The 17345-nt window shown below is 38.4% G+C and overlaps 1 protein-coding gene across 1 annotated transcript in view; it reads right to left on the reverse strand.

The window, feature by feature from the left end:
- Nucleotides 1-786: 786 nt before the first annotated feature.
- The window catches only part of LOC107653654 (nuclear factor 1 A-type-like), a 164800-nt gene continuing 148241 nt past the window's right edge, over nt 787-17345 (reverse strand). Inside the window, exons 10-13 of the mRNA XM_016440435.1 lie at nt 16716-16894; nt 15617-15794; nt 15344-15426; nt 787-1100 (exon numbers count right to left, since the gene is read on the reverse strand). Of these exons, the coding sequence (XP_016295921.1) occupies nt 1086-1100; nt 15344-15426; nt 15617-15794; nt 16716-16894 (455 nt within the window). The 3' untranslated portion in view covers nt 787-1085. The remainder of the gene's footprint in view (nt 1101-15343; nt 15427-15616; nt 15795-16715; nt 16895-17345) is intronic.

Raw genomic sequence — 17345 nt, forward strand, 5'->3', positions numbered from 1 at the left:
TTCAACAATCGCTTCAACGATCTATCTTACAAAGATATTTAACAATCCAACATCTACCCAACAAAATTGCACTTTCCTCAATTCAGTATTCACGATTAACCTTTTCTTGAAGTTTATGGAAGATTGAACCTTCACTCGGCCCTTGGCGTGCGACAGACCTTCCGCTGGGGTTTATTAGAATCGCGATGATTTTTGTACGAAAAACACAAAATATGAACATGCCTCCAAGTGGGGAGATCTCCCGTTAGCATACCGTAAAATGACCTGATTTCAAACATCACCATTCATGACTTCATCGCCTGCCCCAAAATGACACAAAACAACTGAAAAAAAAAATGGGTTTGGTTAAGTCCTTGACAGTTCTTGATCTGACATGGTGTTGATGGTGGTGGTGATGATGGTGGAAGGGGGAGGAAATGGTCCTGGCCAGAAGACGCAATAGAGATTTTAGCTGGTGGCATATCTGACCCAGGCGAAACCTCCAACGTTCACCGATACGGAAACCGGATTGATCCGTCAAAACACGAGTGACTGAAAGGCAGAGCTCCGACCTCCAGGTGGTTGTGGGTTTGCGACCCTTGGCCGTAGACTGTGTTGGAAACGCCTTAGAATTCACTTTAAGGCCACAGGCACAGATGCGGGAAGCTCTTTGATTGCGCCATGTTACGTTTTCCTCGTCTATCTGTGAGGGTGAACCAAAAAACACAACAAAACCAAACAAACGAAGAAAAAAAACAAAAAAACATGCACGTTTCCGAGAAAAAGAAGCTCTTCTCTTTTTTTTTCCGAGCTCCACCCTCAGAAGAGCTGGACAGCTACTATATATGAATATAGGCGTGTAAACCATACATATGGAAGAATACATATGGACTATATAGATATATAGTAAGTGGGTGTAAGCGCGTTCCTCTTGTTCCAGGGCTTGGCGGGGTTCTGCTGGAGCCATGCTGTGGGTCTGTCCGGTACTGGGGCAGCAAGTGGCTTCTCTCTGTTCAGACTGGTGTACATGTTTGCGGGTCGTACTCAGGGGAGACAGAGGGGGTGGTCGTGTGACCTCGGGAGTGGCCGGTCCGTGTCGGGAGTCTTTAGCCCAGGTACCACTGCAATGAGACAGAGAGGAACAGATCGGTGAGGTTTGGTTTGCAACTTCAATGATTTCAGTGAACAATCAGTATCATCAGCAGTGTGTGAACTATATAATAACTTTCAAGTGTTAAGCTGGTTAATTTAGTTAATTTTGGGCATCAATCTGACTTTTGAAAATCATTATAATTTGAAATGTTATTACACTACTGTTCAAAAGTTTGGTGTCAGATTTAGTTTTTTTAACCCTTTAACTGATAACTCTGCTGTACGGTTGAGCTTAATTTGATAGGGAATAAATCTATCAAAAGGAAGAGATGAGAGAGCAATCTTTCCACAGCTGTACTGCCCCATCTCTGTGTCTGCTGTCGCCATGGGGGGTTGGGAATTTCCAGTTTTCAAGAGACAGCAGCAGTTTACAAACTTCAGTCAGTCACACAGAAGGGAGAATGGTGCTGGTCAGTCATCAGATAATAGGGTCAAACAAGCAATCAAGGAAGTAGGGATGAAACCATAATGTTGTTGTGAATAGGGTAGAGGGTAAAGAACAGAAATACAGCAAAATATATGAGAAATGCAAAAATGTTTATTTAACATAATTATCCAAAATCATGCGTTGATATCTCTGTAAAGGACATCATATAACATATATATTTCTATATGTCTATATATATTATAGAGACACTTAAATATAAATTTTTATCTTTGTGGACCCTAAAGGTTATGAAATGTATCCAAGATACTAATAAAGTTAAAGGAATGTTTATTATTGGAAAATAACTCATAGAAATAGTTCTCTGAATTTAAATCAAGATTTACCATGGACTGACAGCTCAACCGTACGAGTTTTATATAAAACATAAATTAAAAAAAAAGTGCTTAGGGCTATTTATTAGATGTCTACTAATAAGAATTTTAAGTTAAATAATTTTTTTTTTAATTAGCTCCTTTTAGGGGTGAACGTTAAAGGGTTAAAGAAATTAAATTTTTTTCAGCAAGGATGCATTAAATTGATAAAAAGTGACAGTAAAAAGATTTATATTTCAAATAAATGCTTCTTTTTTACCTTTCTGTTTCAGTATCAGTTTCCACAAAAATATGAAGCAGCACAACTGTTTTCATCATTGATAATAAAAATAAAATTTACTTGAGATCTGCAGATCTGCATATTAGAATGATTTCTGAAGGATCATGTGACACTGAAGACTGGAGTAATGATGCTGAAAATGTATCAGGAATAAATTACATTTTAAAATATCGTAGAAAACAGTTACTTTAAATTGTCATAATATTTCCTAATACTGCTGTTTTTACTGTATTTTTAATCAAATGCAGACTTGCTCAGCATAAGAGACTTTCAAAAACATTAAAATCGTATTGACCCCGACCCCAAGTCTGCTTTATCATTCTAATTAAAATACAAAAAAATAATTGTATTATATTTTTACTTATATTTCTAAAAATGTTTTTAAATCCCATTTAAAATAAATGTATAATATATTAATTACATTTTAATATATTAAATATAAATGTATTTTATTATTTATTTCATCATTTAATCATTGTATAATTTTCTAATTTTTATTTATTAAAGTTCATTTGTGATATAATTGCAATATGTAAAGCCATAACAAAACGTACTTTTTACCTTAATTAATACAGGTTCCTGATGTTATTGTGCAAGACTCATCAGTGCATGTTAATTAAAAAATAACTGTTTTATCATCAAAATTTATTTCCAACTACGTGTCATAAAAAGACCACTTTCATGATTCAATCACTTCTCAAAGGATAAAATCAGGTCTTGTCCTGCATTTCTTTTCTAGCTGAATATACACATTCAAAACTATTCCACACTGCAAAGAAAAAAAGTGACTGCAGTTTCATGTCAACTTAGACCCCCAATCCTTTTGTTTTTACCTTCCTTGGAAGGTTTAAGACTTGTTATAACTCCCAGACCTATAATTCATTCAGTATCTGTATTATAATGGCAAAAAGAAAAGCATAAACTGCTTGTTGTTTTCTTATCGGATCACTTATGTATCAGCGTGGTGAGGTCTTAAGACGGTGCTTGACTCTGTGAGGGCTCAGCTCAACAACATTGTCTCTTTTCCTGTTCCTGTCCATCTGTTCCCTGTCTCTGAATGCCTGTACAGCGCTTTCCGCCACACAGAGCACACGGCTGTCTGTGAACTGGAGTGGTGAGGTTAGCACGCTGCACCCCTGTAATCCTTCAGCGAAATGGGCTTATTGATTGCTGTGCTCCATTGTTCACGTTTCCAGCAAGTGAGCAAGTGTCGTTCGGTTCTGCCCACTTTTTTCACTTCGTTCTCCCCTCCCCTTTCCAACTTCCCTCCTCCCACCAAGTTCAAGTTCATCCTGGTGTTACATCATGTCTGGTTGCCAGGGACAACCAGACAGTCGTATACGTGACTATCATTAGCAAGGCCCTTATCCCTCTTTCTTTCTCTCCCTCTCTTATCACTCTTTCCCTGCTCCCTTTCTTGCTATTCTCTTTCTGGCTGGCGTTCTGTCCGAGCGATGCGATCCGCCCCGTCCCATCCAGCCCCTGCTGCAAATACACACGCTTTTGATTCAAAGTGTTCAGTGATTCGCTCTCTCCTCCCACAGCTCAGCTCATCATGCGTGCATGCTGTCCACCAATCAGCAGCCATGATTAATTAAGCCCACTGAGTTTTCAGCCAATCAGAATAAAGCGCTGAAGGACTGCCTTCTAATTACAAAACAAGGCTGTACACCAGAGTCACAATTTATTATTTTCTGTCATTATTGCACGCTTTATATAACTAATTGCAAAGTTTTATTCAATTAACCTCAATCGGCCCTTGGGGTCAATATGACCCCAATCAACTTTTACTTAGTTTAAAAAAATGGTTCCCTTCATCTCAGTGGAATAAGATTTTGTGACTTTTCACCATTTTATATCTAAATTCACATTAAAAAAAACTGGGCTTGATTCGGCTGTTCTGAAGGTATGTACATTTTTATTTTACAAATCTGTCCCTTGGGGTCAATATGACCCCACATTGAAATGAATGGGAAATGTGAAAAAATGTATATATATTTTTTTTAATTTGTCAAAAAAAAAAAATAAATCTGAAAATTTCCACACAGAAATGAAGGCCTGGTACTAGAGCACAAATGCAATGTATAAAAGACATGCTCACTCGACTAAAGAAAGGTTGGGAAACACTGGTCTAGGCTACACAGAAAGCTTCAACAGGCTAAATCGGTAAATGATCTAATGTAGTTAAGAAGAATGAAATGTGAGTGGCTTCTATCAGGTTGGAAATGTCCCAGACATCGGAGAGTAAGGCTCTAGCTCACGGCTCGTTTAAATTCTATTGCTCACCGCAAGTGCAGCGGAGAAACTGGAAGGTTAGTTTTTAATCAATAGAAGTTGCTGACTCTGGACTTCTGCGCTCCGGTGCAGTGCAGCTTCCTTGTGTCTTTGTCAATCGGCTCAACCGCTCTGAAACTTTTCCTCCCCATCCCCCCCTCCCTCTCCTGTCCTAAGAAGACTTTTGGAGACGGCGTTGTGCACAGAGAGCAGGAGCATGTTGGGTTCTCTCCGATACTCCCTGTAACTTTGTGGACAGTGGGCTTATGTTACAGCACAGAGACTGTGCTGACAGCTGTGATTTAGTCTGCAGATACGCAGCATGCAGGAGCACAGAGGGGAACCAGACAGACAGACAATAAAACGTGTGAAATTACAACCTGTCATTCTTGCGCTTGCAACACGGGCGGCCTTTCAGAACCAGAACAAACGCAGCTAAATAAAGAGAAAACAATCTTGTATAAATCAATTAGAAACTATATTTTGACACATTCTGTGGAATATCAGAGAGGTGCTTGCGAGAGATCAACTAATAATCATTTTTCATAGATCGACTGATATGATACAGATTATTTTACTGTTTAAGTAACCAATAACCAATATGCAAAACCGAATTAATTAATGCTTAATTTCTGACACAATACACAATGCTAAACAAGTAAATAATCATTAGACTACTACAATAAAAATACAAATTCTAAATATTATCAATAATAATGATGATTCTTGCCTTAGCAAGCAGCACTAATGAATCTTTTCATTGGCTCTCAGCTGTAAAAAGTCCTTTGCGGTGAAGAGGAACGCTGTGCCAGAGGAATTAAAGTGGTTTCACACACATCCGGATCAGTTTTATAGACTCTCAACTAATAAATGATGTTAAGATTTAATTAGGGGTGACAGAACCTAGATCGGTGTAAAAACGTACCCGGAATAAAACATCAAGTGTAAAAGGATCACTTCCTAACAAGGATCACTTCCCACAGAAAAAGTTGCACTGTGGGATAGTTCATCTTGGAAGACTTGGTTACACTTTATTTTAAGGAGTCCTTGTTACAGTGTAATTATATATAATTACACTGTAACAAGGACTCCTTACATATAAGTACTGAGTAATATTAATTAACTACATGTACTTACTATATGGTTAGGGTTAGGATTAGTGTTTGGCTTAGGGTTACTTGCATGTAATTATGCATAATTAATTGTTATTATAATAGTAAGTACATGTAACGTGTAACAAGGACACCTTAAAATAAAGTGTTACCGAAGACTTAAACACAACAGCAATCCCAGATTATGGGGTTCAACCTCTCAGTATCTCCTCCTTCATCTGTCAGGAGACCGAATCACGCTGCAGGCCCAGAAAGAGAGCGGGATTGGGATTGAAAAAGCAAGATTCAGCAGAAAAAAACAACGAAACGGTGGTGCGGGGAGAGCCAGACGTCCCGCGGGTCGCACACGAGATGATCCGCGATCACTGACCAACTTCGTACAACTGTACGATACCTCGGCCTGTTCAAACAACCATACAAACATGGTCTCAGAGCGGCATCTTAATGGACCGCTTCTTTTTCCTAAAGGTTCTGTTTGGACGGAGCTTCAAGCCACCCACACAGAGTCAACACTCGCTGCTGTTTGTGTTCGCTTTGGCAGGAAGGATATGTACGGGATTAAGTCATTTCCATGCAACTACAGTGACATATGTGCGCCCTGCGGTTAGCATTAGCCATGTGAAGTCACAGAGGGTTGTTGTGGGGTTTTGAGACGTCCAATTCCCAAATGAATAGTATTTTTGAATCGGCTCTTTTTAATGATTCATTTGAGCATTTGTGATTCACTTGGCTGTAGGGGAGAACTGTGAATCCATTCATTTTAATTCTGGTAGCGATGTAAAAGGTTTTAAAGCTTCATCCATATTGTGTCTAAAAATGGCAAAAATTTAGAAAATGTAATACAATGAAGTAAGGATCATATGCATTTGACACATTTACATATTTAACTTGGGGAAAAAGTAAATAAAAATATTTTTATATTTTATGAATATTTCTGAATTTTACATTTTCAAAATATATCATACATTTTAAAAATATTTATAATATATATTTATAATATTTCAAATTTAATAATAACAAAAACAATAATTTATATATTAAATATTTAATGTATAATAATACAATATATAATGTATTTCATATATTTAACATATAATGCTTTTTTGCATTTTAAAATATTTGTATTAAATCATTTATATATAGGGTGGCCATACATGCCATTTTTACAGGACACGTCCTGGCCAGGATTTCTATATTTGGCTTTGTTTTCCTGTTTTCATACTTGCTGAAGGTAATGATTGAAAAGTATCTCGACCAATAACGCCCAGGCATTGTACATAATCGACCAATCGTGGAGCGTGAGAAGGTGGGATCTACAGAGAACAGTCAAAGCGATGCAAATGCACGTACAGATTAGATGTGTTCGTTCGTTCTTTTGACTTCAAGCGGCACTGCACAGATCGATCGGTGTTTGACATCAAAGTACCGTGAGAGCGATTCGAAAGCATAAGGAGCCGCCGGCTCTCTATTCATAGTTTTCAGTCACGTGACTGGCTCAAAGACCTGGCGGGCAAAACATCCATAGAACTGCAGAACTGTCCATTTTCCATCTGTTTCCAATCCACAAATATTTAGATAATCTCTCAAAAGCATAAAATAAAGATATGTGAACAAAATGCAAGTTTTGGACATTTGCAATACATTTAAAATACACTGATGCTAATGCACTCTAGTTATCAGGTGTGTTCGACTTGAAGCAGCGCTGCGCAGATCGATCGGTGTTTGACATCAAAGTACCGTGAGAGCGATTCGAAAGCATAAGGAGCGTCTGCTTTCTATAGCTCTCAAGGATGTCATACACCGATCGGTCTGCGCAAGCGCAAACAGCCAAAACCTGGATATGTTAGGCAATATAGAAATCCTGGCCAGGACGTGTCCTGTAAAAATGGCATGTATGGCCACCCTATATATAAATGATTTAATACAAATATTTTAAAATGCAAAAAAGCATTAATATATATATATATATATATACAGTATATATGCACAAAATTATATATACACATACATGTCTATAATTTTAAATAATACAGTAAGTGTGTGTATAGAGAGATGGATGGATGGATGGATGGATAGACTATTGAGTGACTTTTTTTAATCACTGAAGCAAACGGTCCTAACATGCTTATTCGCTAAAATGAATCGGAACTCTCGCCGTAAGTGGGCTTGGTTTTAAAGGACGTACATCAGCGCTTGTAATTGGCGGATAGATAGCTGTAGTCTTTCCATCAATAGCCTTAGTGTCCCGTTTGAAAGCCTTCAAGGTGAAAGCTGTATTAATGTAGTGAAAGGAGAGGGGCGGAGGGGAAGGAACCTCATGCAAATAACACACACCAAACACACATTGCAGCACATCTGCTAGAGCGATACAAGGTAAGACACGCAGAAATAGACTTCAGAGAGAGGAAAAGGAAGGAGAAAGGAAATGAAATGCAACGGTAACAGTTAATAGACTGAGAGACAGATTGAAACTCAGTTAAAGGGATAGTTCACCCAAAAATAAAAATGCTGATTTATTCACTCTCATGTCATTCCTGTCACGGATCCGGGTGTGTGGAGGCAGGCAGGACGACGAGGACGACAAGGATTCCAATAATGACATTTATTGTAGACACAACAAGGCAGGTTCAGGTAGGTGAGACACACACTCGGGGTAACATTAACATTAACAATAACCGACACCAATGCTCAGACAGACAGGAACTAATATGGGGTGAATAATTAGAGGCAGACAGGTGAGCACAATGACGGTGATTAACTAATGATTAGACGGGCTAAACCAACACAAAGGGAAGAAACCACAACAAACAGTCCACAGGGGCGTTACAGTCGTTCCTTCGAGGAACTATGGTTACATACGTAACCTGAGACATTATATTTGGTGGAACACAAAAGACAATTTTGAACACTACAATGAACAATGAATGGGGACTGAAGTTTTCACACAAAGGAACCATAAAAGTATCATGAAAGTGATCCATATGACTCGTGTGATATATTTAAAAAATACTCTAACTTTGTGTGAGAAACTGACTGAAATAGAAATAGAAATAGAGAGTAGTACAGTACGAATGAACGAATCATTCTTTTAAATGAGATCTTTAGAGTGAATCAGTTGATTCAGTTCACAAAACTAGTCTGAATGATTTGTAAACAAGTCATTCTTTTGAAGTGGATCATTTCAGTGAATCAGTTGGTGCAGTTCATAAAAATAGTTTGAATGGTTTGAAAAAATGCTCACAAAACTTGTCTGAATGATTTGTGAACAACTCATTCTTTTGAAACAGAACTTTTTTTAGTGAATCCATTCATTCAGTCCATAAAACTAATCTGAATGATTTATAAACAAGTCGTTATTTTGAATTGGATCTTTTCAGTGAATCAATTGATGCAGTTCGGAAAAATAGCTTGAATGTGTTCACAAAACTAGTCAGTTCACAAAACCTGTCTGAATGATTTGTGAACAACTAATTTGTTTTAATGAGATCTTCAGTTAATGCAGTTCAGAAACTAGTTTGAATGATTTGTGAACAACTCATTATTTGAACTGGATCTTTTCAAGGAATCAGTTGATTCAGTTTATAAAACTAGTTTGAATGATTTGTTAACTGATAATTTGTTTGAATTGGATCTCTTCATCGAATCAGTTGATACAGTTCATAGAACTAAACGATTTCAAAAACAGTGCAGCAAACAAACAGCTAATAATATACACATACACAGACATATATATAATACCTATAGGGGAGGATAATAATATTTTTAGTAAATATTTAATTGTAACAATAAAAATGTTCTCAAAACTGGTCTGAATGACTTGTGAACAAACCAATCTTTTGAAACTGATCTTTTTATTGAATCAGTTGATTCAGTTCACTAAACTAGTAAATGATTCGTTCATGAATTGGGCTCACCAGCTCACTGGAGTGGAAGATTATCAGTGAAAAACAACCTGATTTTTTTCACAAAAGTATCGAGAATCTTCAGAAAACTTGGAACACAGCAGATGAGTCACATGGACCACTTTTACGAAAGCCTCAATCCTCATTCATTCACGTGCAACCAGCACATTCTTCAAAATATCTCTTTTAAATCATACAGGTTTGCAACGACATGCCAGAATTTTTCCAGTTAAAACCAAGTGGGAGTTAAGCAAGTTGGGGCGATTGTGTAGAGGAATGAGAAATACGAGAAAGTCAGGTGGTAGAGATTAAGGAAGAACGATCCGAAGAGATAGAAGAGCGACAGAAACGGGGGGCTGGGAATCTTGGTCTGGTCCTTTAACTGGCTGTCAATGGCAGGAGTAATCTCATCAGGACGGAGGAGTGCTGAGTCAGCAGCAGCGCTAAAGTGCCTGAGGATGAGTGTCATCTCAGAGGAATTCAGCCTCATGTAATGCAAACCAGCCCAGGCCTGGAAAGCAGTGCTTATAAAAGCCATCTCAAACCCAAACCGCCCAGCCACGTATTACAGCTCCCTTCAGGACCCCGCAGACATTTACTACATTATTTATTTACATTTTGCCATCAGACGCTATGGAGGAAAAAAGAAAACGGAGCGCGGCAGTCCATTAGATGACACCAAACAAACAGCTCACACCTGAGGGGGATATAAACATATTCATGTTGTTTATTATTAGAGCGGCAGCGGCGGAGGAGCGGCGATGTTCGCAGGTGTGAGGGAAACGGTCGCTCTTCTCGTCCCCATTTCAGATTTGTGGAAGCGTGTATGTGCTCTGACAGAAACAGCAGCCTGTGATTTTCGGGGGTGTGACACGGAGCATAGAGCTGAAATCAATCTTGGGTAATTAATTTGTGTGTCCGGCAGTCTAGCGCGCTGCCCTCTTCTGGCTTTGGGAGGAAACGCACGTGGGTGAAAATTAGTTTAAACAACACTATTAAGGAGGCATCGCCTTCCCTGCAGGCTTTTGGGGTTTCTTTGTCTCTGGAATGAACATTTATTATGAATTAGAGTAATAATCGTTAGGCGTGTTTTGTGGGGACGTCTCCGCAGATGCTTAACTACGGCAAATTGACGTGGAGGACAAGAGTCAATTACTGATGTTATCTCTCCCACATGCTAACGTTTATAGGAAGCGAATAAAAGCCAAGGGTGCCAGCATTCTCATCTCGGCCTCTATGGGGCCGATTTACTGCCTGCGTGTGTGTGTGTGTGTGTGCATGTCACATTGCAGTGCCTATCTGCGCTCCCCATCACACACAGTTTCTCCCAGCGCATTCTGATTAAAAATGCTGTTTATGAATCATTGCTTTATCTGCACTGCTTTGGGACCCTGTAGGGTCAGGCTACAGTCCCTGCACGCTGCGCAATTAAACGCAGATTATGGGCCTGTGCATGTGTGTTTGCAGTTTTTCTGTGCTTTTTTGATCAGAATTGATTGATTTTGGTTTTTGTCAAGCATGCAAGCAGATCAGGGTTCAAATATATATATGATGTATATTTTATTACATAAAAACATTTATAATTTGTATTACTCCAAAAAAAATTTGTATTTTTATATTAAATATTTTATTACACAAATTATTAAAAACATATTTTATTTATTACAAAAATGTTTTTTTTTCTTCACATTTTTCAAATATTATTTTATGTAATAATTATTTATTTAATTTGATATACAATGTCATAATGCATATACAATTTGTACGCAATTATATATTGTACATAATGTGTAACAAATACACTGCATAAAATGCTTCATTTATATTTAAAATAATAAGTATTTAATATAAAAACATATATATTACTGTATATATATATGTATGCGAGTATATATATATATATATATATATTCCATCTATCTCTCTATCTATAGATTTATTAAAAATGTGTGTATATGTATATACTTTTTTTTTTTTTGTGTGTGAAGTTGCCTTCTAAATCTATTTGGCTAAAAAGTGGCCCTTCAGTTTGAACAGGCATGATGCTTCTGCTCCCAAACCTGCGTCTGTATATCTCTGCATGTGGTGCCAACCTCTCCATCTGAGAGGGCGAGCACCAACAGCTCCCATGGCAGCAAACCCCTGAGGGCGCTGCCACCCTCCCACCACCCTGCTCTTTCATTCCCGTCCCCTCCTCCCATGGCAGACCCCTCCATCATACTGTCCCGTCTCTCACTCTTTGCCTGGTTACCATGGCTGGGCCACTAGGAATGTTTACAGTTAGGGTCACATCATTCTCGTCTGCCTGTCACTTTCGCTCTCTTTTGTACCCCACCCCCGAAACACGTCGGCCACCGCGGGTAACTTTTGTCCTGTCCGCCCCAGGGTGGTCCGCACCAGCTTATGAGGCCAATGAAATGGTGCGACCGAACCCTGCCATGGGGTCACAGGCTCGTCAATATGGCCAGTCTGAGACTCATACAGTGCTTTAATATAAACTCACAGTCCAATCACTGTCTGGCTAGACAGAGCCTCAAAGAGTTCACTGACACAGTGGGTGACGGCACTCGGGAGATGTCTCTCGCAGCTGATCTAAGAGTTTCGCTGCCCTCGCTTCTATAGAACGATAAATAGCTTGCGAAAATCCTCATAGTTATTTAAAAACCAAAGTTATGGCCTAAACTTCAACTTCAGATATGTAGTAAAATGATAAAGTTGTTTTTAAATAAGTACTGTATAATGAAATTAGCAAACAAGCAGTGTTTTGCCTTGCACCTGCTTGCATCAATTAAGGTGTTTGAAAGGCTGATTATTTGTTCATTTTCACATGAACATTGTTTTACGATGTTAAAATGAAGCGACCTGAACATCAAATGAAAGAACAAACAAACAGAACAAAAAGGAACTGAAACAAAAGCGACTGTTTAAGAGTGTTAGTGCGTTACAAACTAAAATAGTATGATGAAAACAAAAAATATTTTCATTAACTAAAAATCAAAACTCAAGTTTACAAAACAACAACAAACCTAAAATGCGACTATAATGTTTCAGAGTGTTAGAGAATAAAACAAAACCAAATATGAATTGAATCAGAAAAGATAATAATGCGTGTGTCTGTATACAATAAATATTGTTTAATATCAATTTAATATTGATATTATTTAATATCGATAACTTAAAAATGACGTGCTTTTATCCCAATATATATATATATATATATATATATATATATATTTATTCATACATTTTATTATATACATTACTATATTTTATACATATTATATACATATACTGATACAGTACAACAATTTATGACCAACAAAAAAACTAAAAAAATATTTTTAACCAAAATAAAACTCTAAAAACTACAAAAAGTTTACAAAACAACAAAAACTGAAGTGCAATTATGTGCTCTGGACTACAAAATGAAAACAAAAATGAACTGAAAAAACTATAACAACTCCATTTGTCAAACCCCTAAATAGGCAACAAGCATAAGAACAGATAAATAGCAGTAGAAATCTAGTACACACAGATAAATATACAAATAGAAAGACAGAACCTTAGCCACCAAATGAGCTCGAGAAAAAAAGGGAGGGAGAGAGGAAAAGGTGATAGAGAGAAGGACAGAGAGAGAGAGATAGAGAGAGAGAAGGGGAGGCAGAGGCGGGAAGGATTAATAAATAAATACAAACAATAAATAATAACAACCCCCCGCTCCCCTCCCAGCCGGCCTGACAAACACCTGCTTCCATTCTACTGGGGGATGCGTGTCTTGCGGCCTGCGACACAGTCAATAAATCGATGGGAGGCTGCTGCCGGCCTCCGGATATATCACACACACACACACACACACACACACACACACACACACACACACACACACACACACACACACACACACACACACAGACAAACATACACACAATCTCTCTCTGATCCAATCCAGTCTTAAGCGTTTCTCTATGAGCGTGGTATCATCTCAGCTGTGTGTGTGTTGGTGTGTTATAGCTGCATTTACAGAGGTAACTCGTGCTCTTTTTTTGTCTGTTTGTGCGAGTGCAGGTGGCGGTACAGGCTGTATTTGTCATTGCAGATATGTGTGTGTGATGATTAAGGTTACATTTCAGAGGTATTAGCATTTATACGACTGCAAAAAACAAACACAAGTTCATTTACATTAACAAGGTGATCCTGATGTCCATTTATGAATATATTACCAGTAGCTGTTGAGCGATATGAGTTTTAAATGTCTCATGATAACTACAGACTAATATAATATCTATTAGGGATGGTAAGATTCACCGATTCGCATTGGTGCATTAGCATAAAAGTAAAAAATATTGTGCATCGGATAGAAGTTGGCATTTGTATCATGATGCATAATTTCTAATATATTTGTATGTATCGTAGGCTATGCATCGAGATGCGTATCGCATTGGCCTCAGTTATGGAGATGCACATCCCTAATATCTATGTTTGATAATTTGATACCTACTTTAAATGAAAAGGTTTGCTTGAAATTTGTGTTCATGCTGTTTTAGTTATAAAATAAATGCTAGCTGGTTCGAAATCTTATATCTATTGCAAGTACACTCATACATTTTAGGTAAGGCTTAAGTGTCTAAATATGTTTTGACATTAAAACTTAAACGAACGTTTACACAACATTTACTCAACATTTAACACTGTAATACAGAACTGACTTAGGAACTAGCACGAGGAGAGCTAAAGTGACTAGCTTTGTGCCACTTGCTAAGTCTGTTCTGTATCACAAAACGTTTATGCTTGAGTAAATGTTGAGTAAACGTTGTGTAAATGTTCACTGAAGTTTAACAGCTTATGTTATTGGCAGGGTTGCCAGGTTTTCACAAGAAAACCCGACCAATCGCTACTCAAAACTAGCCCAATTGTGTTTCGAGGGGGTCCCCAGTTAAAAATCGCTTTGCGGGGGGGTAAAATACGTTTTTGGCTGGGTTCCCCTGCTTAAATTTGCATTCCAGGGGATAAATATTATGTTATTGTAGTCGCTTCAACCCGCGGACATGGAAAACATTAACACAACAGTGTTAAAGTAGCCCAATTCCACGGGAAAACCACGGACTTGGCAACACTGGTTATTGGTTATCGACTGATCACCTCAAAACAGCCAAATGTTGTAACAGTCATTTCAATTTGTATTAAAGGGATAGTTCACCCAAAAATGAATGTTGATAACCAAACAGTTGACGGTAGCCATTGATGTCCATAGTATTTTCTTCCATACTATTGAAGTCAATGGCTACCGTTAATTGCTTGGTTACCAACATTCTTCAAAATATCATCTTTTGTGTTCAACAGAAAACAGAAACTTGTACAGATTAATGGTGACAGAATTTTCATTTTTGGGTGAACTATTCCGTTAATATATTAGTTGCGGTACCAATACTGGATTTAAAGGCCTAATACACAAACTGATAACCGAAAAACGAACTAACGTTTAAACAACATTTACTCAACATAGAACTGACTCATAATAAATTGTTTATGCTTGAGTTAATGTTCATTGAAGATTAACAGTTTGTTTTATCAGCTATTGGCTGATCTTGACAACCTCAAAATGACCAAATGTTGTAACAGCCATGTCAAATTATAAATTGTAGCATATGACAACTAATTTGTAGCATGCAAGCGATTGTACATATGTGTGAGGGGTATAAATCCACCGTGCCGTTTAATCCGAGTCTGAACATGCCAATTACACACAATAAATCAGCTATGAGCTCTCACAGCGAGTGAGCGAGTTATATGAGCTGGCATAACAGTGCTGAAAGCCTATTATGACAGACAACAAGCACTCTTGATGGACTTTCAGGGATTCGGTGGATCTGTGAATGTGTACTCACCTGAGGCTGCTGAGGGATATTTACAAAGCTGGGGTCTCTGGGGCCCACGCTGACAAAGCGCTGAGCGGGAGACGTGCTCGGCGATATCAATATTGTATCTGGAGCAATACAGCTGTTGAGAGGAAGGCTTGATACGGACACTGCGTATGTTTGATGGGAAATTCTATTTATTATGAAAAACACTGAAGATAAGCTTTCACATGCTTGGGAAACCTGAGACACTTTACGTTCAGGATCAAGTGTTGAGTGTGTGTGTGACAGCAGGTGATGGGCTGTAGTACTCACTTGGAGAGGTGGGGGAGTTGCCGCCTCCCTCGGTGGAGGTGGAGGGAGGTTTGGAGTCTGGCACGGGCAGGGGCACGGGTCGCGCCATTGGGGGAGGCGGAGGAGGTGGCAACATGGTAGTGGGCAGGAACGGGTTGTGCACCTTCCCATGACTGCTCCCGTTGGGCTGGATAGAAAGAGGACATAAAAAACATGAAAACACACTCTGGGATCAACTTCCGGACACATATGACTAGCAGGCACAACAGAAGTATCACACGTGCGCGTCAGGAGAATGTGCTCAGCAATTTTTCGCTGCTCCTAGTCATAAAAAATTCTGCTGCTGTGCGCACTTCACCGATCATAATCTATGACCCAAACCACTCGCTGTCTCTCCTCCAGCCATCAGGGCCACATCAGTTTGCCCAGAGCTCAAAAGGACTGGGATTTCTGTATCACATTCATATTGTCATGTAATTTGTAGTTTAAATTGCTAGGTTACCTTTTATTATTTACTTTCGAGAATGTTTATATATATGAATATTTTGTATTTATTTTATAATTTTTTTTAAATATGTTGTTTTTTGATTGTTCCAATATATAGTTTAAATGCTATATTAATAAATATAATTAAATATATACTTACAAATATTATTATTATTTGTTGAATTTTAATATTTTAATGTGCAGTAGTAATGGGGGGCGCTAGAGTTAGCTTAAAATTTTTCTCAATTACACTTAATGTGTTATTCAGGTAGCTAGCGAGAAACATTTGAACTAACTTCAGCTAATTTAAGATACTAGATGCCATCTGCCATTAAAGTAATTGGGGAAAAAACTAACCATAGAAGAAGACAGTTTTTGCTAATGCCTGCCATAGTGCCTCTTGTGGCAGCATTGAGAATGCGACACTTGTGTGGAGTAAATTTAGGGTATAAGTGCTAATCTTGTGTATAATCCTATCCATCCTGTTGTACGGATGTTTTTAACATCAATTGCACTGTACAAATGTTCAAAAGTCACTACAAACAAGACAAACTAGCCAACTAGGTGTCTATATGGATACAAAACATTTAGTGGGAGTGTGTACAAAAATGCTCCTTCTTACATTAAGGAAGCCCACCTGTCCAGCTTGCTGACCACTGTCAGGGCAGACAAGTTGGACAAACTCCTTGAGCGTCTCCTGGGGGTGGTAGCGGATGGCGTGGTGGGGGAAGTACGAGCCAGGCTGCTGGATGATTGGCGATGTCGGGAAATGAAGACTTGACGGCGTGGCGTGAGGACTCGCTGCAAAGAGACAAACAGAGGAGCTTGGTCAGAAAACGATAAAGGGAGAGGAAGGATGGAGAAGAAGAACTCCATGAAGAAAGGATGTGGATGTTGTGGTGGGTTTGTGCTCGGTTGGATTGCTCATGCAGATGGGAATGTACATACAAAGGTGGAGTTTTTTATGGGCTTATTGATTCAAAATAGTCACACACACACACACACACACTCACAAAGTGACGTAGAGGGACTTTAGTGAGGGTGGACGCCATATTTGATTTAATATAAGTGAAAATGAGGCTATGATGGACAGAAATAAAGTCTATTGCATATCTACTGACCCTCATGTCATTCCAAATCTGTATGACTTACTAACTTTCATGGAACACAAAAGAAGATATTGAAGAACAGCAGTGGAACAACAATGACTTTAAAGGTGGGGTAAGCGATTTCTGGTAGCCAATGTTGACAT

The sequence above is a fragment of the Sinocyclocheilus anshuiensis genome, unplaced genomic scaffold (assembly GCF_001515605.1).
Source record: "Sinocyclocheilus anshuiensis isolate Anshui unplaced genomic scaffold, SAMN03320099.WGS_v1.1 scaffold1079, whole genome shotgun sequence".
Taxonomy (NCBI): domain Eukaryota; kingdom Metazoa; phylum Chordata; class Actinopteri; order Cypriniformes; family Cyprinidae; genus Sinocyclocheilus; species Sinocyclocheilus anshuiensis.